Source organism: Peromyscus maniculatus, chromosome 4 (assembly GCF_049852395.1).
Source record: "Peromyscus maniculatus bairdii isolate BWxNUB_F1_BW_parent chromosome 4, HU_Pman_BW_mat_3.1, whole genome shotgun sequence".
Taxonomy (NCBI): domain Eukaryota; kingdom Metazoa; phylum Chordata; class Mammalia; order Rodentia; family Cricetidae; genus Peromyscus; species Peromyscus maniculatus.
In genome coordinates, this window is record NC_134855.1 from 93,151,478 (window position 1) to 93,173,606 (window position 22,129).

General features: G+C 40.1%; 1 protein-coding gene across 3 annotated transcripts in view; it reads left to right on the forward strand.

The window, feature by feature from the left end:
- The first annotated feature begins 4,929 nt into the window (after positions 1–4,929).
- Positions 4,930–22,129, forward strand: part of Cdin1 (CDAN1 interacting nuclease 1) — a 216,227-nt gene continuing 199,027 nt past the window's right edge. For all 3 annotated transcript variants that reach the window (XM_006985106.4, XM_016003654.3, XM_042275924.2), the window contains exon 1: positions 4,930–5,522. In XM_006985106.4, the coding sequence (XP_006985168.1) occupies positions 5,422–5,522 (101 nt within the window). In that variant the 5' untranslated portion in view covers positions 4,930–5,421. The remainder of the gene's footprint in view (positions 5,523–22,129) is intronic.

The window sequence follows — 22,129 nt, forward strand, 5'->3', positions numbered from 1 at the left end:
GGAGACACACAGGAACCAGGAAAGCAGGATGGACCGTATGTAGATGAGGTAAACAAGCCTCAGGGTGGCACATAGATGAACAGAAATGGGTTAACTTAAGTTATACAAGCTAGCTAAAAACAAGCCAAATATTTGAGCCCAGCTTTCATAATTAAGAATTCTCCATATGGTTTTTTGGGAGCTGGCTAGTAGGACAAAAACTCTTCACAATGGTACTTAAACTGTTGTTGATAAGCAAATAATGGTTGTCACACTTTTTGTTACATATCTGGATAGAGTAAGCATTAAAGTTGCAAATATTTATGATGTTCTACTGAATCCCACATTGACAAGTTGCTGGTTTGTCTCTCTTTAAATTTCATTTTTCAATCATTCACTTTTGATCTTGTTCTAATGATTTCTCCACAACAAATGGAAGGAAAGTAGGGAGTTTAACATTGGTAATTGGAGAAACACTATTCTAGAATGTTGTACAGTAACTGATGAAGTAACTAGAAGCCACCTGTACTTCTTACCTTTGGTAAGCACCTCAGTATTTTTGAATAACAAAGACCAAAGAGGTGCCACACAGAATTGTATGTAGGTAGGGCAGTTTCTGCTTGTATTGGGTCTTAGCGAAAGCCCCACAGACATGTGGCCTTCCTCTGGAGTCAGACCATTGGTTTTAGAGACCTCCCTCACTGACTTCCATAAGGAGGCTAACATTTGGTTTTGTTCCTCCTTGTCCTTTTACAGTTGAGTGTTTTTTTTTTTTTTTTTTTTTTTTTTTTTTTTTTTTTTTTTTTTTTTTAATGTTTCCTTTTCTCCAGTCATAAAGTTGAGTACTTATCTCAGGTCTCCTCACAGTTGTTTAATCTCCACTGACTATCAGAAGCTTTTGTTGCTTTGAGATTAGAATAAAATGATTTGTCACTGAAAGGTGAAAAGTATCGTGATTTTAACTTTGGTTCAAAAAATGGATTACATTGGGTGGTATCTCATCATCAAATTAACTTGGGTTCAAATCATGATTTTACAATTTAGTAGCTAGACATTACCGCTAAGACTTCTTAAAATTTTAAAAAATTTTTTATTTTATATGTATAAGTGTTTTGCCTGCATGTATGTATATGCACCACATGTGTACTTGATGCCCATGAAGGTCACAAGAGGTCATTGGATCCCCTAGAACTGGAGTTATGGGGGATACCACGCAAGTGCTGGGAACCAAAACCAGGTCCTCTGCAAGAGCAGCAAGTGCTCGAAGCTGATGAACCATCTTTCCAAGCCCAACCCCCATTATTATCATTAGCTTCATTTTCCAGTATGAAAACCAGCAGCTTTACTGGACAGTGGAATTGTAAAGATTAAGTGATATGAGGTAGTAAGGGGATGTCTTAGTTAGAGTTTCTATTGCTGTGAAGAGACACCATGACCATGGCAACTCTTATAAAGGAAACATTTCATTGGGGTGGCTTGCTTATAGTTTCAGAGGTTCAGTCCATTATCATGACACTGGGGAGCATGGTGGTGTGCAAGCCGAAGTGGTACTGGAGTAGTTGAAAGTTCTAAATCTTGCAGGCAAGAGGAAGTCAACTGAGAATCACACTGAGGGAAGCTTGAGCAAAAGAGATCTCAAAGCCCGCCCCCACAGTGACACACTTCCTCCAACAAGGCCACACCTCCTAATAGTGCCACTCCCTTTGGGGGCCATTTTCTTTCAAATCACCACAGGGGATAATAACTGCCCACAATAGATTCTCAAAAAACATTAGCATTCTTCTTTCCCCATGTTCAGTTAATAGACTTTCATTACTTTTCTTTAAAACTATCACTGTAAACGTTGACAGAGACCCCATGAATAGATAAGAGTTTTCAATACAATAAAAATAGTATGCCCACTACTTTAAAAACACTCATTAGAGGGGACTGGACCTACCTCAACTGAATCTACCAGGCTGAGCTGAATCCCCAGGGGGGTCTTTGGCCTGGAGGAGATGGGAATGGGGGGGTGAATTGGGGGGAGGGAGGCAGGAGGAGGGAGGACAGGGGAATCCGTGGCTGATATGTAAAATTAAATTAGATTATAAAATGAAAAAAAACACTCATTAGATTTGGTAGACCCTTTGAAAATGTGGCTGAGTCTTTTTAAGGTCAGACACTCTTCACTCTGCTTAGAACTCTTTGCTCCAGTCTGAATAATTTCACCAGGCCTATAACATGGCTCATTCTTAACTTCCCCCTTTGTATTAGTGCCCTTCTTGAAAGAATCACCTGCTTCCCCTCCACACTCCATCCCTCTTCAAAGATGTCCACTCTTTATATCAACCAGGAATTGGTCCAAAGAAATCTGATCAACTCCCTTCACTTTGTAGAACTGTAGCTTCTTCCAGGGTGTTATACCAGGCCATACTTATTTTTTCCCTCTGAGTATGCTTTCCTACACTTTCCCAATATTTTTTTAAGGTTATTTTTCCTTTCAGATGAGACCCCGCCATTCCTTTGCTTGTGCTATAGTCAGAACATTCAGGAGGAGAAAGGCTGTCAGTTGTTGAAGATCAGATATTCCAAACAGGAAGATGGCCAGATTGGTTTCTTGTTTGTTTCAGTTTTCAGTTTTGTGCTATTATTCCATAACCTGCCATTTCTTAGTGAGGACATGGTATTTCTGGCTGACTGAGAAACGGGGGCACAAACTTGCAGAGAAAAAGCCCTAGAAGAAACAACAGCAGATGAGGGACACAGGGTAGGATGAGAGAAGAGAGTGGAGTGAGAAGGCAGAAGCAGGAAGCAAGGAGGCCTCACGTGCATGCCATCGCAAGCACTTCGGGAGGAAAAAGAAACCAACGAAGTCACAACACAACAGCTCTGCCCAACTTCTATTTTGTCCTTAATAAACAACACTACTGTCACTGCCAATAGCAACATAACGTTCCTTTTCTCCCAGCACTAACTCTAAATAATCTACTGGATTTGGGTCAAAATAGTAAACTGCCAGCATGTTAAAAATTAAAAAAAAAAAAGAAAGAAAGGAAAAGAAAAACAAATCTGGCATTTTCCTTAAGGGTTGTGAGGGTGAGTGCAGGACAAGAGCCAGGGAGAGGAGTTGCTATAAAAATACCTTGTTCAAACATCCTTGAACTGATGTTTTCTATAAAAATCCGATGGCTGTGAATTGGAAGGAGTGAAGCTGTGAAGGGAAAGGAATGGGCAGCCAAGTGGTGTCTGCTTATCGTCAGTCAGCTTTCATGTCAAAGTCATGGCAGGGTCAGCAACAAACTAGCCAGGTGGCAACTCCAGGCTCTGCTGCCATAAATAACAGTTATGTACTAATGTCACACAACCAGAGCTAGATGTAAAGCATATGGGAAGGAAACATTCGGATGTAAAGATCTAGAAACTGGCGATGCTTGCTCAGTTTAGGATCTACTGCTGGTACTGGACTTTTTGAAACGATTGAGAAAATACGTTTTTAAGGGGGAAAATGTTTTAGAGGGGGGGAAAGAGCCCCTGAAATATGATTTAAAAAAAACAAATTAGAGTATTTACTTAAAAAAAAAAAACAACCTTAACCTTAGGGTTTAGAAGAGCGACTGTCCCATGAAGTGATTAAGCATTGTTGAGAGCCCACAACAGCACATTCCAATTTTCACTTGAATTCCACTCCTGCTATTTACTTGTTCTCATGACCTCTGGGAAGTTCCTTAACCTTTCATGCCTTTGTTCAGTCTGTACAAAGGAAGGAGGAGGCCATAATGGGGATAGAACCTGCACCAAGGGAAGTTATGGGGATTAAGGGAGTCTTTACAAGGGAATCCACAAAGCACTATCTAGTAAATATCCTATCCAGTTTACTTATTACTTACTTAACTTATTTTACATAGACTATTTGCTGGACGCTATGCAAGTAAATTTTTACTTGTACTATCTTATTGTTTTTATTGGCACATGGTCCTGTACACAGTGCTAGATGTCACAAATATAAATTTTCATGTATATCATGTTCATACACTCTCCTAGCTTCATTACTTTTTTGGTCTTCCTCTGCTTTTTTGCATGTGTATGTATATGTGTGTACATGTGTAAATACACACACACACATGTATTTGTAATCTGTGTAAAACTGAGAGGACACACAAAATATTCATTTGAGTCCTTTTCTCAGAAGATGACATCATTTGAAGCTTTACAACGGTGTTTGTAAATCACATTTTCTTTATTCTTTCTCCTGTTGACTGACATCTAGGGTGATTCCATAATGTGGCTATATATTGCCTTACTTATTCTTAAAACCAGCCTTATCAATTAAAAAATATATATAGTTAAAGAAACAGAGGCTTTGGTGGATTAAGGAATTTATCAAAGGGGTCTTATCTGAACCAATCTTCCAATTTATGCGTAACAGCAAATGAAAGCTACGATAAACTGTTTAAATGTGCTAAAACATCTTCTTTCACTTGCTCAAAATGTTTAAATTTGAAGAGAACACACACAACATATGTCCATCTTAGAAGCAAAGGTATTTTAAAAAAGGAGTTAGAGGGGCTATTGCTCTAATATATTGACTTAGGAGAGCTGTGTTCTATTCACAGTACATATTGAAAAAAATAATTATCTCAGCGTTTCATTCTTATACACATTCTTTGGCAGCCCACTCTTTTGGGGGCCAGAATGAAGAACATACTTTTTGAGGTGTAGGGAGTGAAACTGACATTCTACTGCCAGTTGCTTTAAGACGCAGGATTTAAATTCTCAGCAAAACCAGCATTGCTTTCCATGCGAGCGGCTAAAGAACTTTCCCAGCACAAGCCAAGCTGCAGGCTTGCCCAGATGCTTTGCACTGCTGAGCTTCTGCTCACCTCATGGGACCCAGTTTCTTGCAGGCTGCGTTCGCGGCGGCAAGAAAGGGGCGTGTCTGGACACAAATTCAAATCCCGCGCTCCGGAAGGCGACTTCCGGGGCTCTAGCTCAATGCTGGAGGACCACCTGTGAGACCCGCCCCCTGAACTGTGCCACAGGCCTCCCTGGTTTCTTGCAACTATCAGTGTGGCTTCAGTGAGCTTCTGTGTGCCATCTCAGAGAGGTGACGCTGAGGACACCTGCCCCTAAAAGACACAAAGTCTTTCGCGCGCAGCCGCCACTTCCTGATTGCTCTGCCCTTACCTAAGATGGCGGCTAGTTGCCTTCGGCCCGGCTTACTGCGGCTGCTCAGTACACTGCTGGCGCAAACAGGTCTACAGCCCTCCTGAACCGCGGAGGTGAATCCTGGGACGCAGCGTGTCTCCGCCCCGCGGTGCAGCTAGGGGGTGTGCTTTGGGGGCATAGGGGCTAGCTAAGGAGGAGCAGGACCCAGGGTCGTGCTGCGATCGGCCTTTCCCTCGCTTCCTGGCACCAAGGCTGCACGAGCCCAAGGGTGATTTTTTTTTCCCCCTTGGGCCCAATATGATACTAACCAAAGCCCAGTACGAGGAGATAGCCCAATGCCTAGTGTCTGTACCGCCCACCAGGCAGAGCCTGAGGAAGCTGAAGCAGAGGTTCCCCAGGTAAGTCCCCATCTCCCCTATCACATCCTTTTGCCTTCAGCCCAGTCCCGGCCACCCTGGCAGTGCATTGGAGCCACGTGTCACACGCAAATGGGAGGAACATAGTGACAAGGGTTAGGTCAAGGATCATGAGAAAGCTCCCTCTCTCCCTTTCATCTCCCTACCACACAGAACACTTAATGGCTGAAGACCTTGGAGCCTCTCCGGGCCTTGCAATAGAATTGAAGTCAACAGATGTTGATGGAAAACTTGATACGCACTGGGGGGAAAGTACACATAGTAGGTGCTTCATGAATGTCCAGCGGTTAATCCAGAGATACTAGCAGTGGATGATGGGTAATGGAGTCTTTGCAAAGTAAAAATGCGAATTGGAGGTTCACCAGACTGGCCTGCTGCCTACTTTGCATAGACACCTAGAGGTGGTAGATAGTAAACAGAAGACCCTTTGGTGTTGCCACTGGTGATAAACAAGAGAGCCCAGGCCTAAAGGGGTCTTGTGCGGTTGACTATGCAGGAAAGGATTCTCAGTGTAGTCAAGGACATTGGTACCCTAGGGATTACACTCTTGAGTCTGGCCATTGCGACCTCCAGGTCTGAAGGTTTCTCATTATGTGCATACATATTCCCCATGGGTTTCATACTTCTCTCTTCACGGGGCTGTGGCCTTTTAGGATTACCCAAGCTGCTAGGAAAGGTCTCTCAGAGATTATATAACATAGATCCCTCATCTCAAAGATGTGAAAACAGACCCAAACATTTCTTGAACCTGTTCAAGACAACTAGGTTATCATAGTTAATACAGTAAATAATACAGAACATTTTGTACCTGTTTTTTTTTTTTTAAATTCAAAACCATATTATGGTATTGAGTGAGCATAGTTACCCCAAATGGAGAGCTTTCCTATCTGTAATGCATAACCTTTGACCATGTATAATGAAAGATAATTCATTGGGAAAGATAAATTATTGGATAATAGGTAATAATACAAATTAGAAGCATATCTTTTATGAACTGGTGTTTGGTAGACTAATTTTTCTAGTCTCTAAACAGAAAAGCTCTCCTTCCAGTCTTGTTCATACTTAAGGATGATGATTGTCCCTTTATATCTGGAGAGGTTTTGTCATAGTTGCTGTCCAAGAACACAGTTGGTGCGTTGGAATTTAATTATTGTCATTAACTTTTAGTTCTGTCCATGAACAGTCAAATGGGTGGTAGCTGATCACCTAAGGGAAAAGGCATAAGATGTACATACATATCATGTGTATATTATATAGCATATGATATGTATTCTGTATGCACATACACACACATATACATTGCTGGGCAGTTTTGGAGCTTTCTGATACTTTGCTCTCATTATGTACATATTAAAAGAGCATGAGTGTATATGTGTGTATTTGGGCCCACATGTGTCAAGGTGTGTGTGGAAGTCAGAGGACAGTTTGGAGTTGTTTCTCTCCTTCCACCCAATGAGTTCTGGCAATTGAATTCAGATAGTCAGGCTTGGTGGCAAGTGTCCACTAAACCATCTCACCAGGTCCACTATTTTTTTCAATGTACTTCTTTGTATGTCTTTATGTGGTTATATCTGTAAGTACTCACTAAAATATAAATGAAAGCTGAGAAATTAAGAATACTATAAATTTGTTTTGAAAAATAGTAAGAATATTACTGGTTAGTGTATTTTATATGTAATAGCCATAATTCCAAAAAAGGTCGAGACACAAATGATACGGTTGTATACTTTTGCACATTTCTTTAATGTCTGCCTTAAAGACAATAAACTGCATCTGCTTTTATGTTTAGCGGGTTGTCATATGTTGCTGATTAAAAGATAGCAAGAGGCCTGGGAGGATGGCTCACTGAGTAAAGTGCTCGCCCTGCAAGTATGAGGACCTGAGTCGGGTCCCCAGCATCCATGGCTAGCAGAGCAGCTCCGTAGAGAAAATGCCTCCATCAGATTGCCTGTAGGCATTCTCATGGGGGTGTTTTCTTGATTAGTGATTGATGTGAGAGGGTTCAGCCCAACTGTGGGTGGTGCCACCCCTGGGCAGGTGGTCCTGCGTTGTGTAAGAAAGCAGAATGAGCAAGCCATGGAATACAAGCCAGTAAACATTGTTCCTGCATGGCTCTGCTTTAGTTCCTGACTTCCTCTCATGATGGCAACTGTAAGCTAAAATAAACCCCTCTTTCCCCAAGTTGCCTTTTTGGCCATGGTGTTTTTTTTTTTTTTTTTTTTTTTTTTCCCACAGCAATAGGAAGCAAACTAACACAGAAGTTGGTACCAAGTTCATTGGCTGCTGCTGTGACAGGCCTGACCATGTTTTATGGAGGAGGGATGAAATGGAAACCCTAGCCCTAAAGAGGGCATGTCTCAAAAACTATGTAGAGCCATAGGGGGAAAGATATCTGATGTGGATCTCTAGCCACCACATGTGCATGTATGGGCAAGTGCACCCACAGACATGAGGCCAGTTATACACAGCTGTATACCACCAAAAAAAAAAGAAAGAACAAATACCAAGAAACTCTGGCCTCATATGTAGTTGCAAAAGAGAAGAGTAACTTAATAGGCTTTCTAGATAACTGTGGATTAAAAAAAAAAAAACTGGATGTTTGTATTACACAAAAGCCAACAAATGATAGTTTCTTGAAGGCCAACTGTAATGTGGGACATGAAACCCCATCAAAGACTTGTCACGCCTTTTCATTGTAACTTGCATTGTAACAAGCAGCCTGTTCTGGACTTCAGTGGGTCTTTTACCCGTGGAATATTGGTTTTGAACCAAACAAACCTTCCAAATGTTGCCACCTTTCATTCTACTGTATATATAAAAAAAAAAATGGCATTTGCTAATCTCATCAGTGACCTCATTAGAAGTCTGTAAGATTTGAAGCTGTCAAGCTATGGTGATGGATATGAGCTTTCTAATACTTGAATTTTCCCTTGAAAGTTCAAATTTTATCATTGGCAACACATGCTATTAGTTGTTTTCCTTGAGATGACAGGCTCACGTCATTTATATTTGAGAAAACTGTCTGCCAGATACCCAAATCTGAATAATCATATTTTGTTCATTGTTTATTCAAGTAAGAATTGTATTCCCTGGAAAAAGTGGCTAGCTCAGCTCTTCGTCAGGTGCATTCCTCCATGGAGATACCACCATGTCTTTAAAAACAGCCGGGCGGTGGTGGTGCACGCCTTTAATCCCAGCACTCAGCACTCGGGAGGCAGAGCCAGGCGGATCTCTGTGAGTTCAAGGCCAGCCTGAGCTACCAAGTGAGTTCCAGGAAAGGCACAAAGCTACACAGAGAAACCCTGTCTCACAAAACAAAACAAAACAAAACAAAACAAAACAAAACAAAACAAAACAAAACAAAACAAAACAAAACAAAAGTTTAGAATAAAAACAGTCTTTGTATGTACTTCTAAATTCAGCACGTAGAATTTTGAAAGGATGACAATTAATATTAATTAGTGAATATTCTGAAATGAAGTATTCTATTTATTTGTTTGTTTGTTTATTTATTTATTTATTTGTTTATTTGAGACAAAGTTTCTCTGGGCAGCCTTGGCTGTCCTGGAACTCACTCTGTGGACCAGGCTGGCCTCGAACTCACAGAGATCCACCTTCCTCTGCCTCCCAAGTGCTCAGATAAAAGGCATACTCCACCACTGCCCAACTACTTTTTATTTTTTTAAGCTGTGTTGTGTATGTGAGTTTGAATATGGCTGTAGTACCTTTGCCTCAGTCTGTTAAGTCTTGGAAGTTAAAAAGCTATCAACTTTAGGGTTACTGGGCATGGGAGGAGTCCAAAGGAAGGTATGTGGAAGGGGTTGGAGAAGGGAAAGTGATATCATTCTATTCCTATTAAAAACACATACAAAAAGGGATTACAAGTTTACCCACTGTAGTATACAATAGGCACAAATGTCAACAGAATAGAAGGGGAAGTAATATTTTGTAAAAAACAGTTTTGACCTTCTAGACTTCTGAGAGGGACTTGGGGACTCCAGGAAACCATTGCCTACACTTGAACACAACTACTGGCTGTTTGAAATCAAAGCTCATTTATTTTTGAAGGTTGTTGGTGGGTATTAATGAATGACTACCAAGAAGATTGCTAAGTCTTTCCCTGCAGAACATGGCCTCTCTGGGTCTGCAACCTACCATAATTGAGCAGAGTCACTCTTGCATCTGCAATGTGTGGGATTAAGAATGACTTCTGCTAATCTGAGGTTCTATTAGCTTCTTTTTTCTTTTTTCCCCATTTCTGGGGATCAATCCAGGTTCTTATCCAGGCAAGAAGAATAATCTATCATTGGGCCATACTCACACCTAGTGTTTTTAAAATTACAATACATTGTAGGTTATTTCAGTTTTTTGTCTATTTAATTTTCTTTTTGCACTAGTGGACCCACTTGGTATTATATAACTACCTTTCTATGGGAGTATTTGCTTTTATGAAATTTTTGTTGCTTATTATTTGTTGGATGTGCTGATGTTAAAGATGTTTATTTTGGTTTTCTTGTCTTTTGTTGTGGATGTTTTCTAGTTTGCTTTTAAGTATTCTGATTTTAACTTCCTTATACTTCAATTTAGGCTTCTTTTTTTTTTTTCTTTTTCTTTTTTCTTTTCTTTTTGGTTTCGCATTTTGGATCTTTGAGACAGGGTCTTTCTACATAGCCCTGGCTGTCCTAGAACTCACTATGTAGACCAGGCTGGCCTTGAACTTACAGAGATCTGCTTCCTACATACTAGGATTAAAGGCCTGTACCAGCTTACCTGGCTCTTTTTTGTTTTCTATGTCAAGGTCTCATTGTGTAGACCAGGCTGGGATTCAAAGCTTGTGTCATCACTCCTGGCACATCCTTAAATTCTTTTTGTTGTTTTTTGGTTTTTTGAGACAGGATTTCTCATTGTAGCTCTGGCTGTCCTGAAACCAGGCTGGCCTTGAACTCAGGGATCCACCTACCTTGCCCCTGGAATGCTGGGATTAAAGGTGTGCACCACCACGCCTGGCTTTCAATTCTTAATATTCCCAGTTGCAGTACTTTTTGACATATGTTGAGAGGCATAAATGTGAAGTAAGTTTTCCCCAGCATTAATTTTATTTGTATTCCCTCCCTCCTGAGGGAAGACTCACTTCAGTATGTCTTTGCTGTTTTCACTGAAATTGCAAAACTGTCATGTCAGGCCACCTCATTGAATTTCGGCCCTCCTTTTTACCTGTCCGTTCTCAGAATCCCTTAGATAGCAGAGTACTTCCCCAGCATGCACAAGGCTGTACATGTACAGTTCCCAACACTGTTTAAGAAAAACCAGAATCCTCTACTTATTGTGAAGAGGTGTGACTTTGTGAGCTTCTGTTTGGAAATCTACCCTCATTCTATTCTTTCCTCCTCTGCAGTTTAATAATAGTGGGTCTTTCTGTCCTTAGCAGATCAGGTGTGCTGTGTGAGTCTAGTATCTAAAGCTGCAGTCAGGGCTGTATTTAATGGTTACATTTGTATTTTATTTCCTGGTTTCTGATTCAGAAAGACACTTCCAGTTCAGTCAACTGTTCCTCCCAAGATTGTGTTATATATTTTCCTGTTGAAACCCTCTATTTGTATATATTATGTGTATTTGTAAGTAGTTTTAAACTCGGAGAAAATCTGTAATAGCATTCCAGAGCATTTTTTATGCCCTCTTGCATAAATGTTAATATTGTGCGTGACCATTGGACCAATTGTCAAAATTTCAAAATTAGTTTTAACATAATGTAGTCAGTTGCTGGAACTTTTTTGAACTTTGCCAGGTTATTTTGTTTGTTTGTTTGTTTGTTTTTTCAGGAATGTCCTTTTCCTTTCCTGATTTTGCATCACACATTGCCATTTAGTTTATCACGTCACAGAAGTTCTGCTATGTTTTGTTTCTTGTTTGTCTTTTATGATTTTGACGTCTCTGGAGAGAACAACGATCAGTTGTTTTTAAAGAGTGTCCCTCTGTTTATGTGCTGTTTGCTTTCTTCTAATAGATTCAGGGTAGGAAGTTTTGGCAACAGCACCCCACAAATGTCATGCGTTTCTTAGAGCATCATGTCAGTAGCATATGACTTTACATGTCTTATCATTGGATGTAACCTCATTTGGTTTGGTATGGTTATGGCTGCTGAGTGTCTCTAGGGTAAGGTTGCTGGTACTCCTTTTAATAAATGCTGTTTGGAGATATGTTTGGAGACCTGCAAGTATCTTGTTTCTTATCACATGTTTCCTGTTTTCCCAGGGAATTGAGTGTCCATCAGTGGATCTTTCACGAAAGTTATCAGTTACATATACCTAATAGTGTTCAGTTTTTACCACAGTATTTATCCGACCAATATCATCTGTTATCATAATTTTATGGCAAACAACCCTACAAAAAAAGGCCACGCTTTTCATTGTTATTCTCAGACTTTTCCACCACTTTATCTTAGAACATTTGATCTGTAGTAATTCACTTTGTATCTACTCTATTTGTGACACATTTTGGATTAAAAAAAAAAAAACCAACAGGGTTTTTTATAATTAATTTCAATAGCCTATAGTACCAGGAAAACAGATTAAAACATAACTAGTAGGTATAGATGATGGAATTACAGAATTTTTAGAAATTGAAAGATTTCTTGAACAGGTTCTATTTATCATCTATCTATCTATCTATCTATCTATCTATCTATCTATCTATCTATCTATCTATCTATCATCATCATCTACCTCTCTATTTTAAGATGTGGTCTTACTGTGTAATAATGTCTGGCCATTGCTAACTCACAGAGATCTACCTTAGTGCTGGATCTTAAAGGATTCTTAAAGGAGATATACATTGGTTAGAAATTCTTTTGCTAGTAGAACTAAGTCAGCCTTCTGGGACATGATTCTTGAGTTTCTTCACCATGCATTGATTATTCTATTGCTATCCAAATAAGTTATATATCAGACTTTTGAGATCATGATTCTAAATAAGTTATCTTTGATCTTAGATTCTGGGCTCTAGTTTTTCTAATTATGCCTTTCACATCTGTAGGTATGGTTTTTCTGTATTGGATACAACACCTTCCCATTGTTAGTGTACTGGCTGATTTTGCATGTCAACTTGACATAAGCTAGAGTCATCAGAGGAAGGAGCCTCAGTTGAGGAACTGCCTTGATGAGATCCAGCTCTAAGATATTTTCTCATTTAGTAATTAATAGGGGAGGGCCCAGTCCATAGTGGGTGGTGCCATCCCTGGGGTATTGGTCCTGGGTTCTATACGAAGGTGGGCTGAGCAAGCCAGGGGAAGTAAGCCAGTAAGCAGCTCCCTTCCATGGCCTCTGCATCAGCTCCTGCCTCTGGGACTCTGCCCTCTTTGAGTTCCTGTCCTGACTCCCTTCAGTGATGCTGAAGTGTCAGCCAAATAAGTCCTTTCCTCCCCAACTTGCCTTTTGGTTATGGTGTTTCATTGGAGCAATAGGAACCCTAAGACATACAGTAACACGGGAAACCATTCATTCATAAAAATGACTTCAATTCCTGCTCCAAGTAAAATTCCAAAATTAGTAGTTAAAAACTGTGGCTCCATCTCCTCTGCTTATACTCAGTCATCTTCTTGAGATCTTCCTCCATCCCTAACTAGAGTACTAGAGTGAAGGATGGTTCTGTTAGCCTCTGCCTATGTTGAACTTACTGGTCTTTGGTGGACTTAGGGGTCCAGTCTGGCTAGTTACAGACTAGCACAAAATAGTACTTAATTTATGTTTTTTGAAAGTATCCAGCCATGAGCCACTGTTGTCTTTGGAACACCCCCTGTTCCCCACACAGGATGCATTTTATGATATTGGGTGTTCTCACAGGGAGTTCTCTTGTTGTGTGTTCTTGCTTTCTATAACCATTTGTCCTTAGGGACCCACTTGGTTCTGTCTCATGGTAGTGTGGGTAAAAACTCCCTCGTTGTAAAAGGAGCCAAATCTTATAACTAGTAAACAGAAGAAACAAGTTTCAAACTCAAGTGATGCCTGTCTCTCGAAATCTTACCTTGTTGCTGCTTCCTGGTAAGTTCCTTGAGGTTATGGCGAACACTAATTAAAACAGAGCAGGTGAAACACTTGGCATCATGTAGAACCAATAGAAAGTATTTAAGGATCTGAGTGTGACTGCATTTAGACTGTAGTCATTTGTCTACAGTAGGTGAAATCTTTGAGTGGTGTCCTTTTCCTACGTATGTACACAAAAGGCAGTAGATTAGCAGAAAATAGAAATATTTATGTGGACTAGTTGATTGATTATTTCTAATATTTCATCAGATATCAAACTTGCCTTGCATATTTCTGTATTTTGTAGTTGATTTTTAATGACACCGAAAAACTTTTTCGCTTTGAAACTTTTTTTTTTTTGTTTGTTTGTTTGTTTTTCGAGACAGAGTTTCTCTGTGTAGCTTTGCGCCTTTCCTGGGACTCACTTGGTAGTCCAGGCTGGCCTCGAACTCACAGAGATCCGCCTGGCTCTGCCTCCCGAGTGCTGGGATTAAAGGCGTGAGCCACCACTGCCCGGCTAGCTTTGAAACTTTTAAGAATCACAGTGAAGTATTGCAATGTATAATTCATACTCAGGTTTGGTTTATGTAACTGAAATATTGTTTCTGTATGCCTTGTTGGTTGAAATTGAATTGAGTGGTAGTTGTTAATTTGTGGTTAGTTTTTTACACTCTGATGACATTGTGGTGAGCCTGACTCCAGAATGGTAGGTGAAAATAGCTCAGAAAGGGAGAAAAAGGCTTTTATTGAACCTGAAATGTTGTTTGTGGCTTTGTCAAAGAAATACTATTAATTTGCAAGACATTAAAAAGTGGTATTAATTCATGTATTCTGAAGATACCTGGATATGCTTCTGCAGCGATTATCGATGAAGCTGTCTAAGCAGTGAATATGAATTGTTTGGTGTATACTCGTTAGTTTAGTAATCTTCTAAAATGTGTTTTTTTTTTTTATTCTGTAAGATTTCAGGTTCTGAGTTTGCTGTCATACTGTAGGTTAGCGTTCAGTTTTTCCGAGAGGTCGTTTTGCTTGTGTATGGCCTCTTTACTTTCTAAAGAAAGTTTAACTTTCATCAGATATTTGTTTTCTGTATTTGTAACACTGCAAGGTAAGATGAGCCTGGATTCTCAGTAAAGGAATATTTAGGAACACCCGTACATAGCAATATTCTGAGAAGCAGACACATGCTGATTGCATTTCTTATTAGTTTTTTTTTTTTGGGGGGGTGGATATTCATATTATTAGAATACCAAATTCATTTTAAGTCTGCATTCAGGCATCATACCTCAGCTTTCTCAGCATTAACTTGTATGAGAATGGTAACAGAGAATTATGTATTTCCTTAGGAAGAAAGATTGAATGAAAGTATGAGGCAATAATGTTTTATTATTTAATATTTCAATAAATGTGGAGTGAACTTACCATTATTTTTATTATGCACTTTTATGCAATTTTGCCATATTGGTTGGATTTTCTTTAAAGACAAAACAATCAGTATGTGAGTACTGTGTTAGAGTTAAGTCTGAAAAGAGACCTTCATGTGTAAAAGTCATGCACACCATACAGGGGCTGAGAAAAGCGACTTTCATATGTACACGTCATGCACACCTTTCAGGGGCTGAGTAAACTAATTCTTTAGTTTTTTCTTTTGTTTTCATTGTGTTATTAAAGGCAGATAGTTTCAAACATTTGATGGAAAGTATCTTTCTCCATTTGACTGATAATGGCTGACACATTGGGCTGTTCTGTAGAGCACACTGTAGCTGGTGTGGAATCCTTACTAAAGGAAAAGAGGGATGTAAGACTGTGGGGTGCCTGGACTTGACACCAGAGGGGGATGTTCTGTGCCCCATGATTTGAGGTGGTGATTATAGTGAGCTGGTGTGTGGGGACCCAACAAGAGAGCCAGGAGAGTTTTGATCACAGATCCACCCTTCCTTGGCCTCATTGTAAAACTAATGCCACCTCTCGGCTCTTTCCATTCCTTTGCTCTGGGAGGCTCACAGTCAACAGTCCTGCAGAAGAATCCAAAGCCTCCTTCTGCCAAGGGGCCCTCACCTGGTTTCCCACACTTTCGAGTGCACCACTTGGTGGAGGTGTGGTCTTTCTGTTTACGGATACTTCCAAACAGAAAATAAATGTTTCTCAACCTCCTGTCTTGTTCAAAGTGTAATATTTTGGGGTGCAATCAAGCTGAGGGGTTCTACAATTCTCATTCCAAGCACAATGTTGAAATTTCTCAGAACCTCTTTCTTTTACATGTTCAAAATGTACTGCTTCAGCTGCCATAAAATTTTAAAACTATTCAACTTAGCATCCTAAATTTAAGAACATAAGAGGAAATATTTTGAAACAGTGAAATTCATGTAGAGGGAAAAGAAAGCAGCTTCATATCTTTCCATACCATTGTTCAAATATTTAACTATTGAGTCTTTTTCTGACTAAGTGCTGGGTCCTAGCCTTTTTCTGTGATTGTCCTGGGAGCATAAGTCATGTCTAAGACCCAGATTTAAAACACCTGGTGCACTGTGGCTGCCCCCCCCCACCCCCGTTCTCCTTAACTTACTTACATTTATTCAAAAAATTTTTTTCTTTGTCATTGTTATGACCCAGCTTTTGCTCTTGGAACAAGAAAGGCCAGGCTAATCTAACTCTAATCTTATGTTTATTCTGTTGGAGGAAATGGGCAATATAGCAGACCCTGGGCATTTGCAAGGGTTATCATTTAAGGCTGTTGCAAATCCTCAAGTTCTCAGTTAGCATCTTGTAGGATATCCAGAGCCTACAAACCTGTGGGATGAGAGCATTTGGTTAAGCTTACTTATCAGCCAGTTCACTCACTGCTTCCTCAGATCAGCTGTGATGGGGGAAAGACTCAGACGTGCACACAGCAGGATTCTGAGTCACTGTCCATCCCGTGCATTTGTGATCCCTCTCAGGGAGTCGGAACCAGGTCTCTTCACTCCACCAGGCTTGGAGGATGAATAGAGATGGAGGATAAACACCTCAGTTTGACATTTGTCCTTGTGGCATACTGTAGTCCCCTGAGATCCTGCAGCTTGTAGCGTAGTACTTCTGACTCAAGGCTGAGTCCGACCTGTGTAGGGGCCTTGTTTGTAGATACACTCTTAGAGATAAATCATCTAATCAGCTTCCCTCCAACCACACAAGAAATTAGACTGGCGATTAATTTTTTCAGTTCTTTTTTTTTTTTTTTGTTCCTGTCCACAGTTCTCTCAAGCTGCTATCTTTTGCTTAAGGTATATTATTCTCCTATTTGTTTTTGCTGATAATATTGGTAGGCAAAGTTATAAAATTTGAAATTAACTTGCACTTCAAGCCTCATTTAGCTAAGATGGTAAATGGACTGGGGCTGGGAGACAGACTTCATTGTATAACATTAAAAAAACCCACAGACTCTGGCAGCCTGCATGTATCAGCCTGCATGGAACACACAGCTCATAGGAATCACTTTCTGACAGGTGAAAGTTAAAGTTGTCTGGATCTGGATTCTTTGGGGCCAACTAATAATGCGTGGACCTATAAAGATGAAACCACCATTAATCACAGATTTGCATTTTGAATTTTTATTCATGCTGCGGTGGCACATTTGGTACCTCCATGTACTGATCACAAACACTGCTCTTATCAGGTGGGATCCCGTGGCCTGGAGAGAACTAGTGTGAGGTTCAGATAGCGTTTCGGACTGGGCCCAGTTCATTCATGCTAACTGCAGAAACCTGTGCAGAAGTCCCTCCCTGTGCTCTGGCTGTTTGCCTCTCCACACTCACTCTTCAGTTGGAGAACTGACTCCCACCACGCCGCCGCCACTGCCGTGGCCAGGCAGGTATCAGTGACAAGAGAGGGAATACAGCTGGCCGGGTTGGGACTGTGGCGAAGGAAAAGCAGGGGTTTGTGCACTGGCATGGCAGCTGGTGCTTTGCCCTGCAGGACTGTGGACCTAACCGCTGCCGGGCTTCTCCTTTGGCATCCAGGCTAGATCTCACTCCCCCACCTCCCAACCCTTTCTTTAAAGGAAAAAAAAATAAAAAAGATCCTGGGTGTTTAATGTTTTCAGTTTGCTTGAATTTTTAAAACACCATGTGGGCCAACATTTTCCTGGCCAAACAGAGTAAGTCTGTGGGCTGAGTTTGGCTGATGGCCAGTGAATGCTGGAACTGTCTCTTCTTGGCTCCTGAGAATTGATTTTGAGTATCTTCTCCAGACCCTATGGCCTATAGCTCACACTGGTTGCTAGGAGTCTGTGGTGAGGGTGTTTACACCATTAAAGCGGCAAATGGTGCAAAGCTCGGCTCCCCTCAGCCTCAACCTTGAACCCACCCAAAGGCAGTTGTTTAACTCCAAATGCCACGGTTTAAGACTTTTTGCATTACATATTATATAGCTCTATAACATGACTTTCATAGAAATTTCTTAACCCAATTTGTTCTCGTTATTTTAACTTTTTTCCAGAAAAGGGGCTCAAAGTACTTCCATTTGACTTTCATTCATTCTTATTGTTATATTAGAGACTTTTTTTCTCCTTATATGAGCAATGTAAAACCCAACATTGCATCTTCGCAGTACAGAGTAATAGCAGGTATTGTACTGTATCTCACAATGGACATTTGATTGAACTGAAGAAAATTTCCTTCTTGTCTTTTTTATAAAGCCATATACAGGTTTCTCATTTAGGAAAATTAATCCCTTTCAAAATAGGTTAATACGGTACATTTAAGGATGTTATAGTTCCTTTTAGCAGGGATTTGGAAATGTTCCACCGGTGTTATACCTGAGGGCTTATCATGTCAGAAGTTATTTCCAGAGAAATTTTAAGCTTAGGAGTTATACTTTTAATTACTACTTATTCTAACATAAGAAGTGACTATCCTGTTCAGCAAATTATAGTGAAAGACAATGGGAAACTCTTAACTGATTACAAATTAATTTAGTGCCATTTTCTAGAACTGAATTGATATATTTTTTCTTTTTTATATCATAATTACTAGTCATTAAAGATATGATGGGCTGAGGAGATAGAGGTCTTAGTGGGTGGGGGAATGTGCTTCTTATGCAGATGTGAAGACTGGATTCAGGTCCCCTAGAACCTAATTGAATGCTGGGTGGGTATGGTGGCCTGCCTGCATTTCCAGCTTTCAGAAGCTGGAGATAGGGAGTCCCCAGAGTAAGCTGGTTAATTAGGCTAGATATGACAAACTGCTTTCAGTTAAGAGCCTTACCTCAATGAATAAGGTGGAGAGCCACCCAGGAAGATTTCCAGTGTCAACCTCAGGCCTTGACACACAGGCACACATACATGCAAACTCACATACAGGCACACCACACAAACATACATGCAAAAAGTAACAAGAATATGACAATGCATAGTTTTCAATAAATTGAGTGTACATTTTAGAGTGACAAATGGACCCCCCAGAGTGAATCAGCTGGGTATGCTGTTGAGTTTGGAGAGTTGGAGCTTCTGCTAGACCTTGGGAGGTTTACTTAGGTTTGCCTGCTTGTGGTTAATTATTTTATAAATTATGGGCCCAAAGCATATGACTACGAACCAATGTGGCTGTGAGAGTTTTTAGTTTTAAAGACTTTCGTAAATTGGTTTGAAGAACTTGATTCCTGAAAATTAACATGCAGACGTGACTTCCTTGCCAGGTAACTTACAATGGGTCTCTTCATCCCTTGACAAGTACCTTTATTTATGAAATGAAATTATTACCAGTTCAAGTGAGAAAGTGCATGTAACATAGCGAACACCATTCTTGATACCCTGGCTACCACAGATCGTGTTGTTGTTACTATTGTTTACTCAAGGATGTTCCTTGCAGTGCTTTTAGGGTTATAGTAATTAGACTTAGAATATTAGAAGTGAAAAGATTTTGCCTAACATCAGCTTTTTGTTGTCTAGTTTTCCAAAGTGTTTTCCTTTGTAATCCCCAAGATGATAGGTAGCTTGCTTTTTTAAAGTAAATTGTAGTGAAATCTTGATGTCGTATTCTGTTGATGACAAATATATATATAGGTTTTTGATGAATTTTCTCCCTCTAAAAAGTAATGTTATATGAACACTATGTAAAACCGAGTAAGTCAGAATGTTAAAAGCTGGAGAGTGTGAAGTATTTTCTCATGTAATTATTTTCCTCTAGAGCAGTGATTCTCAACTTTCGTTATACTGTGACCCTTTAATACAGTTCCTCATGTTGTGCTGACCCATAAAATTAGTTCATTGCTACTTCATAACTGTAATTTTGCTACTGCTATGAGTCTTAATGTAAATATCGGATATGCAGGATATCTGATATGAAGCCCCCAAAGGAGTCATGACCCACAGGTTGAGAACTGCTGCTCTAGTGAAGGCTTTGTCCTCAATTTGATTTTCACATTTATTGGTGTATTTGACTGAATACCAATTTGGATTCTGAGTAGTTCTGCTTATCAGGAAGCAGCTGGAATCCAAAACCTGTGTTTAGGTGTCCGTCTTCAGGACATCGTGAACGTGATTGTCACAGGAATGTTTACTTTGGTTCTAGTGTTTAATTAATCAGCTTTGAAGAATGTGTTTCTAAATGAGCTTAAAGCCGTTTGTCATACTAGTCCTTACTCTGTGCAGACTGATGGAAAATACAGAGTTGCATCAAGTTTATAAAGAGACTTAAGTCTTTGCTTTTATTAATACGTTGTGTTCTAAAATGGTGCCTTCTAAGATAGCCTTTAGTTTCTTTTATTTCACAGTTGAGTGATAATAACTTGGGCAAGACCTCCCCCCCTCACCTTCCTTTTCTACTCCATAACACTGAGTTCTAGGTCAAAAGAGAAGCTCTCACAGTTAGATCTACTGCATTTCAACCGTTTCAGATGGAAGTGTTAAAATAGCTTAGCGATCTTTGTCTGTTTGCAAAAACAATACTTAAAAACTTGAATGACATTGACAAAATGTTGCCTGCAGCCCAAGTCTGCGGAAGTGAGCCCTAATTATGCTACAGATTATATGTTTGGGGACTCTTATTTGCCACCGAGTTCTTCTGAAGTGTTAAGACTTTGGGTAGCTTTATTTCATCTGGTGGAGGTATATAGGGAGTCTAGATTTGGCACACTGTCATGAAAATATTTTATTCATGCGATCGCTCTTTAGACAATCGTATTCTGTATTGGATTACAGTGGCACAATAAATTGCTGAATAAACTGTCTGCTCAATATGACTTTACCATGAAAAATTGGATGCATAGAGTAGGAGAGGTTGGAATATATCAACCTCTTCTGACAAGGGACTTTGAATTTTGACCTAATATAGGTGACCTTTGTGCACAATAAAAGTGAGCTTAATCTCAAGGTTAAGGTTGAGGGGAATGGCAGGGCATGGTGGGGCTCACACTGTGGGGAGGGGCTTCTCAGCTCACCTAGCTGTTGGCTAAGTGGGACCTCACACTGCTTTCTTTCTTTCTTTCTTTCTTTCTTTCTTTCTTTTTTTTTTAGACTTATTTTAAAAAACTAAAAGCATATCTAGAAGCTTATTTATAGCAGACACTGTTTGGCTGTTACACAGCACCCTGTTTTCTCCAAGCTCTGCTCTCTGGTTAATTGTGCTAAGTTCTTCTGCTCTTGCATAGATTATTGCTGAGTGAAAGGTCTGAGTGTGATATTGTCTCTCTCACAGATAAGCTAGCTATATAGCTAAAAATAAACATGTTCTATGGCTCACAGGACAGATAGCTGACACATATACACTTGGAACTGAAAATACGTGTTCTTTACAGGGTTTTCAAACCTTCTTTTCTTTGACAGGTTGAACCTTTGTCACTGATCTTCAGAACTGTCAGAAGAGTTTGAAGGGGTGCATGGTTTTAGATAGATTGTAATTAAGAGGACTCACATGAGTTATTGTTTTAAAAGGCTCTTGTGATTTAGAGGTTGCAACCCCCCCCCCCCCGGAATTTCCTTTGAACTGTGTTGACTAATCCACGTGCACTATAATATAATACAACATGATGTGATAATATAAAATATTTTATGGTTTTGCCTGCTTTACCTAGAAGGGAGATTGTTTTAAAACGTAAATTTCACTGTTAAATCCTTCACCACCAGATACCTTGACTGCTTTGTCATAAATAAAATGGTAGCCTATCAAACATTAGAAAAAGCCTCTAGTGTTACACTATCCGAGCACCTACAACACCTATTGAATATTCTGCTCAAATAATTGGTTGGAACAACAAATAGTTGAGGAGAGTGTCAGAAGCTCGAATGGAAAGAACTTCTCCTTTTTTAATCGAGCCTGCAAAATCTATTCCCCAGGACTGATCAGCTCTGAAGCGCTGGGGTTTGATGATCAGGATGGCTGGAAACCATGCTTTCAGGACATAACGCATTGCCGAGGCCATCCATCATTTGTTAGCATACGCCGAAATGTGGGCTGTGTGTGCAGAGGCCTGTGATTTAGTAAATACTTGGGAGATGAATCGAGCTTACACACAGGGGAAGATATTGCTGTCCTTCAGCAGCCTGAGACCCAGGCGCCTGCTGAGAAGGCCATCTGACGGCACATCATCAGTAACTGG